This window comes from Xiphophorus maculatus, chromosome 5, assembly GCF_002775205.1.
Source record: "Xiphophorus maculatus strain JP 163 A chromosome 5, X_maculatus-5.0-male, whole genome shotgun sequence".
Taxonomy (NCBI): domain Eukaryota; kingdom Metazoa; phylum Chordata; class Actinopteri; order Cyprinodontiformes; family Poeciliidae; genus Xiphophorus; species Xiphophorus maculatus.
In genome coordinates, this window is record NC_036447.1 from 25916579 (window position 1) to 25928634 (window position 12056).

At 41.5% G+C, this 12056-nt stretch overlaps 1 protein-coding gene across 18 annotated transcripts in view; it reads left to right on the top strand.

The window, feature by feature from the left end:
* Nucleotides 1-12056, top strand: part of cacna1a (calcium voltage-gated channel subunit alpha1 A) — a 133198-nt gene that overhangs the window by 94488 nt on the left and 26654 nt on the right. For 14 of the 18 annotated variants that reach the window (XM_023333826.1, XM_023333825.1, XM_023333833.1 and 11 more), the window contains 2 exons: nt 9492-9597; nt 11038-11145. In XM_023333826.1, coding sequence (XP_023189594.1) covers nt 9492-9597; nt 11038-11145 — 214 coding nt within the window. Of the gene's footprint in view, nt 1-3161; nt 3259-9491; nt 9598-11037; nt 11146-12056 lie in introns of all 18 variants that reach the window. The other 4 variants (XM_023333827.1, XM_023333830.1, XM_023333837.1 and 1 more) reach the window with 1 other exon arrangement.

Consider the following 12056-nt stretch of genomic DNA (forward strand, 5'->3'; position numbering starts at 1 on the left):
GTGGTACACTGCACTTGCTAATGTCTTTTGATTGAACACTGGGGGAGGGAAAAATGACACTTATTGTCCTTATTTTAATTTTTTTTAAATTTGTTAGCAGTAGATTTTAGATTTCAACCAGTCAGTGTCTTTTCTTTCTGCTTGCTGTCTAATTTTTGCCTGGGCAGAAAATGGTTGAGCAATGTGCATTGATCTGTTTGACTCGAGGAGTGGGTTAGGGAGACAGGATTCTTATAGAGGCACATGCAGGGAAGGTTTGGTCTTGGTACTCTGACATTTGAACTAAGGCTACCATATGGTTTTCTAGATCTCCCAGACTGTTCAAACGTCACTTCATTTAACTTAATTTTGATCATTTCAGTATGAAAACAATCGCAATCCTATAAATTTGAGAGGTTTCTGCACCTCCACCTCAATGCTGAGTTTCAGCATTTGCTGTCCAACAGAAAACAAGTGAGCGGTGTCCAGTTGTGATTTTGCCGTTTTGCATATTGAAGAAATCATTCACACAAATTTCTGCCATTTACATGTCTCTCTAAGAACTGACAGCATAGAGGCACTGAAGTCGTCTTAATAAAGAGCAGTTCAACAATTTTAAAGAAATATAAACCCAGTCAGTTGGAGCACTGTTCACCCTAAGTGAGCGTCACTTTGCATTATTGGCATGAGGCCGCCATGATGGCCGCCACTCCTTCAAATTCTGATCATACCTGTCAAGTTTTGGACTTGAGAATACGGGAAATTGTTATCCTTCCCCTGCTGCCATCAGAAGGGGAGGGGTCAGACTAAGCTAACTTCTATTTTAATATAAATGCATAAACAAACCTTTATGTAACCTTTCATAATTAAATGTTGAGTAATTACGCTCAACTTTGCAGAAATATTAACTCCTACCTTGCAGAAATCTAAGGATCTAATGTTTCCAAGTCTATTTCTTTAAATGCAAAATTAATCTACACAAGTAGGAGTAGCAATAAATGTTTGCTCAAGTCAAACAAAAAATTACAGTTCAGTAAAACTACTCATATGCATTTTTCCCCCAAAACGTCACTCAAGTAAATGTAACCAGTACTATCCACTTTTGAACATGGATAACAAAATGAGCAGCCTATTCATATTAACAAGCTTAACATGATATATTAGCATCAGCTGGTCATCATATAGCTCAAATTATGTGCATCCAACAGCATTACTCAACTCACTCTGTTAGCTTGGGGTAAAAACAAACTGCAACGTTTTTGCCTTTTGCTGATTTGCTGCCACGATTTGAACACTCGCCTGCACAGCAGCAGTACGTCTCCGTTGCTGCCACGCAGGTGTAAAACCGGCACTCATGTTGCGTTTAAAGCCGGCATGAGCCTTTAAACGCAACTAGGGTGTTAATCCATCGTTAACATGTTACGGCGTAATCCATTAACACGTTGCGACATGTTAACAATGGATTAAACATTGTTGTTATAACTGAAAAAAGTTCCGGTTGGGGGGCAGGGTTGGATGGCGACGTAGTAACACGGGAAATTTATGGGAAAATACTTACATGGAAGCACACCGGGACAGAGGGGTAAAATACAGTAGTTTCCCGGCCAAAAAAGGAGCCTTGACAGGTATGTCCTTGATTACTGAGCCAAGCTGACGCCACCTTATAGATCAACTTCACCTGCTGCTACCAGGCTCTTCTGCCCGGCAGCCATGACTCCGATAATAAGCTGCCGCCATGCTGCTGCCTCACCACAGATGTTTGGTGCATGCTCAAAAGCTCTTACAGTCACAGTGCACCATGAGAAAATGGTGAGTGCCATTGAATTTTTCGCCCACCCCACAGGACTTCCTTTAAGATTCTGTACAGACTCTACATTTTCCTGTTGATTTTCTTTTTTCATGGTGCCGTCTGAGTCCATGTAAGGTTGGCCTTAAGAACGCGATACGGGGGCTTCTCCACATTTTTATAGTGATGGATCTTCAAAGTTATGTTGCCATTACTGTACTTATTACACTCACAAATAACGGTTTATGTCCAAACATACCAGAATAGCAAGACCAAACCTGATCTGTTTGTATTGCTAGTTAAAGAGGCCAGAAGGAAAAGGGGGCAGGGTGGGTGTGTGTGTTATTTAGGGGAAGGATTTCGGAAGTTTTTGTGTCCACCAGTAATCTCTCAGCAACGATCTGAGCTGACAGATGTTTTTGGAAAGAATTATATATCCTGTGACTAGTAAAGAAATTATCCAATCTCCAATGTAAAAAAAAGAAGCATCAGCTTGCTTTGTGACAAGTAAAGGAAGAGCTTGAAGTTTTCAGCAATGAATTTTGTATCAATAGCAGGTAATCTCGAAGGGATACTACATATCAATATATTGTTTTGTTTTTTTAATGAGGTCTACATCCGGGTTTTGAAGCCCTTCAGAATTCCGTGAAGGAGCTTCTTGAGCATCTGGAAGCGCAGCTGCGTTCAGAGACTCCTGGTGGACGCGCAGCCTCAACACCAGACTGCATTGACTTGTCACAGTGACTCACTTCGGTTTCTGCAGTGGCGCTTTTCTTTGCCTGCTAGAAGCCCCGCTGTCAGTTCTATCCGAGCGGAGAAAGTGGGTTAAGACCATAAGAAACCGAGCAATCATTCCCTTTTCACCTCGTATAGAACGGTAACGCAACACTAACTAACTTAACATCAACTACACCTCCTTTTGAAACCCCTCCCTGCCTAATCCTGGTCTTTTTTCCCACCTTCCTTTTCCTCCCTCCACAATTCTATGAAAATACCAGACTGTAAAGGGCACATAAAACACCCCCTTGTTCTCTATCGTTTTCTTTCTATCTCTTTTCTCTCGCCACAGCAACCACATTTCCACAGTGACCAAAACAATAACCTCTGTGTATTTGTCCCCCTCCCTCCCCCCCACCCTTCCTTTCCTTTGTCGGTTTTGTTTTTTTTCCTCCTCGTGTTTCCACCCCCTAACACACCTCTGTGTGTCTCCCCTTAATACTCCCCCATTCCTTCCCTTGGTTCTGTTGTTTTTTTTCCTTTCATGTTCACGTCGTTTGTCTTCGTTTCGTGTGTTGAATGTGTCAATGTACGCGTGTTGAATGCATGTGCCCATGTGACGTATGCATTTGTCTGTGTGTGGGCGTGTGTGTGTGTGTGTGTTTTGTGGCCACTCCAGCGGCCGGATCAGTTACACAGACATGTATCAGATGCTAAGACACATGTGTCCGCCGCTAGGCCTCGGGAAGAGGTGTCCCGCCCGGGTCGCCTATAAGGTAGACTCGCCCCCCACCTTACCCCTCCACCCTCCTCAGCCACCTCAACCCTCTTTATTCCTCTTTCCTTCCCCTCATTCTTTTCTTTCCGCCTTTTTCTCCCCCCCATTTCTCTCCTTACACCTCCCCATCGCTGGGGAGAACCTTTCTTTTACCAGCTGAAACAATGCTGTTCTTGTCCTCCTCCACCTCCTGATCACTCTCTCCCCCCCTCCACTTCTTCACCCCTCTCACCTCCTCCCAGTGGTGTTCTCTTCATTGTTTGTTAGTGGTGGTTGTGGTGGTGGTGGTGGTGAGCGCTGTCCTCTCTTCTCTCTCTCCGACCGCGGGGATGGAGGGATGGGCTTTTGTTGTGCAGTGAAGTGATAGTGGAGTGGTAGTGAGTCCTCTCTTTTATTTGCTCCAGTCATGCCGCAGAAGTAAGGGAATGCAGGAGGGGTTTGCCAGTCCTTCTGCAATCTGCACACACACACACACACACATGTGCGTGCGCACATGCAAACTCACACATACGAACAAAGCAAAACGCGTCCAATCGGCAAAACGTGTATGCGACAAAAAATAAAATGGTAGTTATGGTTTTTATTACATACCATTTTATTAAAATGGTAATTATTTTGCCTGTCTAATGAAGAACTAAATCAAGGTGGACTTTTCTCAAAAATAACTTCTAAACAAGAATTATGAATTAAGTGTTGTATTTAACCACAATATTGTTTTATCCCTTTTTTTAATATACAAATTTTGATCTATCTTTTCTTGTAGAAAAGGAAAATTGGAAACTATGACTTGTTGATTTCCATTAATATTGCTTATAGCTACAGTTTTTGCATAACAAAAGCACCACTTAACACTTGAAAGACAGTGATATTTCTTCTTTTTATTTTTAAATCTGGTCATTTCTACTGTATTTAATATACAAGCAGCAGTGAAAGTGAGAATCTACAAGTGATATTCACACAGTTTGATTACCTGCTTACAAAGCAGTTACAGAAGGACCGGTAAGTGTTTCTGTCTTCAGTCTTCTGCAACTCTTATTTCTGCGGATGACACAGTTGGCGGCATAAACACATGCCCACGTCCACCTGTAAGTAGAATTTTACTCAAAAATCAACTTAAGAATCTTTTGGCCCTAGTAGCTTCTTGGCATTTTTGATCAAGGTATGATTTTAATTTTTTTAATATTGCTTTCTATATTTGGTAACCTAAGGCAAACTTTGACATTTTTGGCTTCTTGGGGCTATGACCACCAGGATAACGTTTTTTAGGTTGATCTTTTCAGCATTTAATTTGTCTTTGTCATCTTTGTCTTTGTTCTTCTCTAAAGCCATGCTCTGTCCTTATATTACTGCCATCCAGGTTCAGTAAAACAGCAAGGTTAACACGCAGTTTAATGATTTAACATGCTCAGTAATGAGCAGCAAATTGAATATGTTGTTTGGTTGTAAAGACATTAAGCGACATAAGATTAGACTTGGAAAAATACAAGGAGGTAAGCACCATAAGCAAAGATCCAAAACAGGAAACCAAAGAGAGTGACAGGCATGAAAACCGGGTATGGAGAAAAAAGTGAATTCAGGAATCCAGAAGGTATAAATGCTGGGAGAATGAGGACCATGTGAGACTAGATACCATAGTGGTGATAGCTGAGAGGGAATAAGGTATTGGAGCCAAACAAGGGAGGTTGACTAGAAGTGAAGACTGACTAAATAAGTACAAGGCAACAATAGGTACCAGGGAAGCAAAAAATAAATAGAACATAACAAAACAAAGAGTGACTTAGAAAACAATAATTCACTAACACAACAATAATGTCTTAAAAGAAGCTAAAAACCCAAAGTGAGAGCCCTATATCAATGTCCTTTACATCAACATGCCTATGTGGCACAGGATCTGCTGAAAGAACTCTGAAGGTTGGCCTTCAGACTGTTGAATGTTTGTTTCCAGAGGTTCTGGACAACAATGTGGAAGCTATGAGATTGATACTAAAACACTGTAGCGTGGTCCATGGGCCACATAAACAGGCAAAGGAATAGTAGAAGTCAACCTCCCTGGGGAGCACAAGAAAAGTCCCAAGTGGGGGTAGGTTTACTTTGATCTTTTTGATGAGGCCAAAAACTTGCAGTCTTGTTGTCTTAGACCTCATGAAAAGGAATAGTAACATTCATAGGGAAATTGTCATCAACCCTCTTGATTGTGTAACGCTTGGGTTGTGTTTAAGGGAGGAGAGGAGGCAGTAGACTTGTCCCGACGGTCAAAAACTCACACCCATACTGGTACTGGGAATTCCACAGTGTTGTCCTTTAATAAACACTCTCTTCACCAACCTTACAAAGCCCGGTTGAACGGTTGCTATATTATCAGACATGAAAATGAGCAGAGTCCAAACAACCCGTAACGTTACTAAAAGGTTAGAGAGCTAACATGTCCGTCTCGGTTCATGTGTCCAACCATAGCACGTTTCTCCCAGGCTCTCTACGGAGAAGCAGTGGCGCATACTTGTGACATCATTAGCGATACTAGAGTATCTTAAAGAGACACTACACAATTACGGCTGTCACAATTGCAACTAGAACATAGAGATGGGGGTCATCTCCAACCCCCTTATCAGAAACAGGAGGCTGAAGCTGACCCTGCTGGGTTGCCTCAAGAATTGTATCTGGAACAGCTGATGGGCAAGGAGGAGTGAGGAGAGAAGGCTAAGGGGAATTGAGACACAGAATCAGCTAAGTTGGTTTGAGATAAGACAGAGGCTGATGTAGCTTTAAATTTTGAAGAGGCAGTGCGAGACATGAAACAGGTTGAGGTAGCTTGAGAAAAGGGAGTGACTGTTGCCTTATAATAAGACAAAGGCAAATACCGAGGTGGTGTGAAATGAGGACCATGCTAAGGATGTTTGAGATAAGTAGTGCAGATAAGGGACATGTAGTGTGGAGGTTGTAGGAAAGAGGCTGATTTGGATTAAGACAAGGCAGAGACTGAGGTGGCTTGAAACATGTAAGAAGTTGAGGCAGCTTTAGACACGACAGAGGCCCTTGGCTTGTGAAACTGAAACGGAGGTCTCTTGAGATAATGATGAAGCTGAGGTGGCTTGGGATAAGGCAGTGGAAAGTAAAGCATGAGGAGATGCAGATCTAGGATGTGTAGCATTAAGGTTGGGCCTAGGAGAGGTAGAAGAGGAAACCCAACAACTGAGGATGAGTGGGCATTTGGTCTGTCACTGAATAGAGTGAGGGGCATCTATAAAGACTACAGGGAGCATTGGCAATCTGACACGTGGTGACTTAAAATGCATAATTGTCTCTCAAGTTCTGAGGGACATCTGCCAGACCACCAAAAGCCAAAGAAGTGGTATCAGCAACTAAGCCTTCAGAGACTTAAGTGTGATGCTTGCAGTGTCTAAGAAGGTAGAGGCTGAAACTTTGGCGGCAAGGCCTAAAGCTGTGACCAAGGTTAAGATGGCAGTGGACATGATTACTGTGGAAACTAGCCTGCTTTGCCAAGAATTGACTTAATGAGGATCAGACATTCAATACTCATTTAAGTTGAAACAGGTATATATTTCCTAAAGCTTACACTTAGTTATCAAGACCAAGTACCTTTTGATGTTTACAAGGTTATTGGTGTATTCCCCATTATTTGTTTTACTGATTAAACAAAATCGACACCCTTTAGTGTCTCTGGCTTTTATTGTATCTGGATGCCAGCACTGCTGTTCTTTCTGTCTCTCTATTATTTATGCTAACTTGGTCCTTTAATTTCTTTCCTCCTACTTTGCTTTATCAAAATTTGCTTTGCTGTTCCTTGTTACTCAAAAGTTGTGGGTCGTCTTTTAATTTCTGTTGCATTTTTTCATCCTTAAATCTCTTATCTCTGTCACTCTGCTGTCTACTTCTGCAACTAATTGTCAACAATCACAGTCCAACTTCATTTCATCATCCCTTTGATCACCCAAGCTCACATGTTTCTACTGTACTCCTTCTTTGTGATCTGTCCACTGTTTTCTCTCCAGAGTGGTTAGCCTATCTCTGAAGTTGACTTCATTACATATTTTAGCCTGTACAGTTTATAGTGAATACTTTTGTACAGAAAAGTTCATTTCCAAGTCCTTTGAAATCAGAGGGCATCTGAAATGAGAATGGAAAGCTTCAAACTGCTGCTACTTGCAATGCCAACACAATATTCTTGATGTAATCCTTAGTGGATACAAGGCTTCTCCCTTGACAATCAAAGGAACCGTAGTAACCAATTATTGCTACTTCTTGAACTGACCTCTTGACCTATGTCAGTGTTGTTTTTAGTCTTTGTCTTTATCACTTGTGGTGTTTTGTAATATTCAACCACTCTTTTTCTCTCTCTTTACACACACACATATTTACACTTTCTTTTAACTCCAGATTATTAATATCTTTTTATTCTCCTTATATTATTTCAGTGTTTCCACAAGCCTTCTCTCTCCCTCCTCATTCTCGCCTTCCCTTTTTATCTGTAACTACATCTCATTAGCAGTCCTACATTGACGAAGTCTAGCTCTACTAACTGTCCCCATCATGCACCCCCCCCCCCCTCTATAATCTGCTCCCCTTATCCTAGAATGCTACTACCACAGTGTCTGGTTGGTCCAAAACAAAACTAAAACAAAATAGAAAGAATACCATTCATCTCTTTTTGATGTCCCCTAAGTTTTTTCTCCTTTTAGGCAATGCCACAACTCAGATCCCTTCTAGTTCTGACACCCACTTAAGACAATGCACCGTTTGGCATTGAGAGAGATCTTGACATGACATAAAGTGGTACCATTGCTGTTTGATTTGACTTTGACCAAAGGATCAGTGAATGTAAAACAGTAGATGCTGCAAAAAAAATAAAAAAGATATTTGAATCGGAAAGGTAATTCCTGTGAGTTGAGGATACTCTCTTTGCGCGGATGCACGGCTGCTTGTCATGTAAAAGTTTTGATTAAAGTTGTGGGGTAGTGGGTAGGGTAGATGAGTTGGGGCTTATTGATATTGAGAGTGAAGTGAAAGCATGTTGCATGCTTTGTTTGCATTTGTGGGATTTTTACTGGGGTGTGTTGTGTGGTGTTTGCATGAAGTCTTTGCACTTTGTTGTCGCATGGCTCTTGGTTGTATCTAGGCTGTTGCCTGCTGAGCGCTGTGAATGTTGGCCGATGCCCTTTGCCTGCCACATCACCTGGCTTTGGGCATGCCCGACACTCGCACACACTCATGTACACAGGCCTGCCGCCATGTCGTGCCCTCCATCGTGAGTGCCCAACGCTCATGTTCGTAGGTAAATCCGATGGATGTCAGCTGATCAGGATAGGTACAGCAAGCGACCCAAGCTGGCCTAGCTTGCTTCATCCTATCTGCGGGTTTCTCCATCTGTTTTACCAAGCATAGATATGTGAAGACAGGGAACCTCCTTACAGGTAGGGGGAGCTCAATAGCAGGTGCCTTGGTTAAATGAAACCATAGCTGTCTCCTGAATCCATGCAGATCTACACCAGTGATACTTTTATTGCTCTTCGGTCAATTGGTTTTTTGTCTCCAAAGGACTCCAATTAAGTTCTCTTAATTGCAGTCTGTGAAAATATTTGTTTTAGTGGTCAGAGAGGGTTGGGTGGGGGTGGTGGGGAGTTGGGCACGTTGGTGTATGTCAACTGTCATATACATATATATATAATTCTATATGTGTGTAACAACAGAAATGTGTAAATGCGCACAAGCATTCACACATATAGGGAACATGGGCACAGGTTGGGTCGGATGCCATTTTGGCTCTGATTGTTCTTTGTGGTTTTGCAGCTCTCACAGTTGCTTAGAAGCATTGGATAGTTGTGCTGTCTCATAGAGTATCACTGGAGAAACAGGAGACACCGGGACTTACTTTTTACAAGTTTATTCAAGTTCTAGCAAGCAATTGCCCTTGCATAAAATTACCACAACTGCATAGCATCCTTAAAACATGGAACCTCAACCTTTCCTGATACAGCTGGACACTTAAGACCCAAGTTAAGATTACTGACTGGAAACTCAGTCATTCCCGCTTCAGGAAATAAAATCTGCAACTGAAATGAATCCAGTCCAGCTACAACCGGCTGTTGTCTATGGAGCTCTCTCAACCCCGACCCCTGTCCTTCCCCTTCTCCCCATCCCTGAGACTCAGGTACACCTCACCTTAGCGAGGACACCTCCCTTTCTCATCCTCTCATCCTGACTGGTTCTCCACAGAGGCTCCTGCGCATGGATCTGCCTGTTGCCGACGACAACACAGTGCATTTTAACTCCACCCTCATGGCTCTGATCAGGACAGCACTGGATATAAAGATTGCCAAGGGTATGACTTAACATTTATCCTCCCTACTGTCTGTGTAACTGTGCAAGTGCATCTCAATAAATTAAAAAAGTAGAACTTGTATTTAATAGATTCTCTACACTGCACCTCAAACAAGTTGGATACTGTGCCTCCTTACTCTTACCCCGGGCTATGGCATCTTGATCATTTTTTAAATATAAATAAGTGGAAAAGTTACCTTTTTGCTGAACAGAGGTGAACCAGTGAACAGCAGTCCAGCCCAAAGTAGAATATTTGATTTTGTTTCTTGTTCAGGGGGGCTTAACACAAGGAATTTGACACTGTGGCGAACCCATATCCTGGATCCATCTGTAGCTGCCTTTCCAAAACAAATGGGCGGCAAACGGTGTCAATATTCCACTAATGTCAAAATAAGACAATTTCACAATTGCAATGTCTCTGTTATATAAGAAATCCAATTGAAATCATGCGTGAATAAGTTTGTTCTGGCAATAAGTCATAAAAAACATGCCGCACCATGATCCTTCAACTACTATCTCTTATGTTCTTCTTTGTATGTCAGGTCTTAGAGAACCAGTACATCTATAGGTATTGAAATCCAGGTAAAATGAGCTGATGCTGGTGGTACCTTCAGATTTGCTTGACATTCTGAAGTCTGCATATCATAAAGATCAGACGTTGCAGAGACTGCAATGGTTCAGTAGTTTGACGACTTTATATTTTTAGGCAGGCTGCTTTTACATCTATGGACTTTAATGCCTTTTAATGCCAGTTATTGTCTTATATCATCATCACCTTTCCTCCTTAATGTGTCAGGGCCCCAAGAATCTATTCTAGGCTCAGAAAAGCTTTGCACAAAGCTGTTGTATATGGTGTTAATGAGCACCTGCCTGACAACTGTCAATCGGTGGTTTTCCCTATGATTGCGTAGGGTATGACAGTGTTTGTGTTCAAAATATATCTATTATTTAATGGTCTTATGTATTTAAATAAATTTGAGCTTTTATTAGTGGTATGCCGAAAACAACAAAATGAGCAGAAATTAGATCAGTCTGTGTAAATGAATCTACATACGAGTCTCAGGTTTGAACTGAATTAATGAAATAAATTCATTACTTTTATGATATCGCATTTATTGGGATGCACTTTCCTTCAAAGTAATCCGAACAATGTGTGTGGCGTGCAGTTTCTGTTGGCTTCTCTTTCACCAAACAAAAAAAAAAACTGTCGCAGATTGCATCTGTGCCTGACGTGAACTAATTACTTCCTTAATTTTTGGGTGAATGTGTACATGTGTGAAATGATGTGGCATATTCCTTTAGTAAAATTGCAGCATTTTGCCTCACTTTTGCATCCTCTCTCCCCGGGTTTGTGTGTTTCTTAATCTGTGCTAATCGGACGTCTGCTTGTGTATGCAAATATTCAATGTGTACGTGGACGCTCGGTCGCTGGCTCACCCAGGCGGTGCAGATAAGCACCAGATGGACGCGGAGCTGAGGAAGGAGATGATGGCTATCTGGCCAAATTTATCACAGAAGACTCTGGACCTGCTGGTTACTCCGCACAAGGGTAAGTCGCAGGAAAGCAACTCACGGTGGGCATAGTGGTGTGGTGTATCTGTGTCCGATCATCGACTCACCAAGAGGACAGCTTCTACCAGTCGGTGTCATTCACTGCTTTGCACCTCCTGATCAGACGTATGCAACACGAACACTGGCTATTACACACATGCATACATCTCACAATTGATCATACACTACCGTCTAATGGCAGATGCTAGCCAAAGTGATGCGAAGACACTCGAGGTACAATTATATATGTGTTTGTGTCAAACTGTGGTGCACAGACGTGCAGTCAAACAATACAGACCACAAGCATTTTATAGTTTAGAAGCTACAATAGCAAAAATCAGTGTGCGAAGACTTTTTCTGTAATTGTCCACAGTTACAGCAGTGCCTACAATTGATGGCATGCATGAGCACGAGGGCCCGCCATCATGTTGTTTAGATCCGGAATATATTTTATTGACACTAAGGGGAAAATGCTTATTTGTTGTCAAGCTACTCCATCCAAAGTGATAAATATTAAAGCACTTTGAGCTGCTTTGTTGCTGAAAATGAAATTACTTTACCTTATTTATCACATACAAATATAAACATCCATCCATTTTCTAACACCAAATATAAACGTAAGCAACATAAAATTTCTACATATAGAAAGTTATATATATTTATGTGTGAGATAAGTAGTTTAAATATGATCTAAGCACAGTTTCATATACATATGTATTTTATATATTTATTTTATATTAATTTATACACAAGTCTATAAATGAGTCCAAAGTGTACTTAGACTTAAAGAGAGTCAGAGTTTGGCTTTGAAAAGTTAATCAGCAGTTTGCAAAAGCTCAAAGTTTTTCGTAATGTGGAAAGTGTTAGGGGGGATATGGCAAGCCATTTAGTCACATATTTTCACATTTT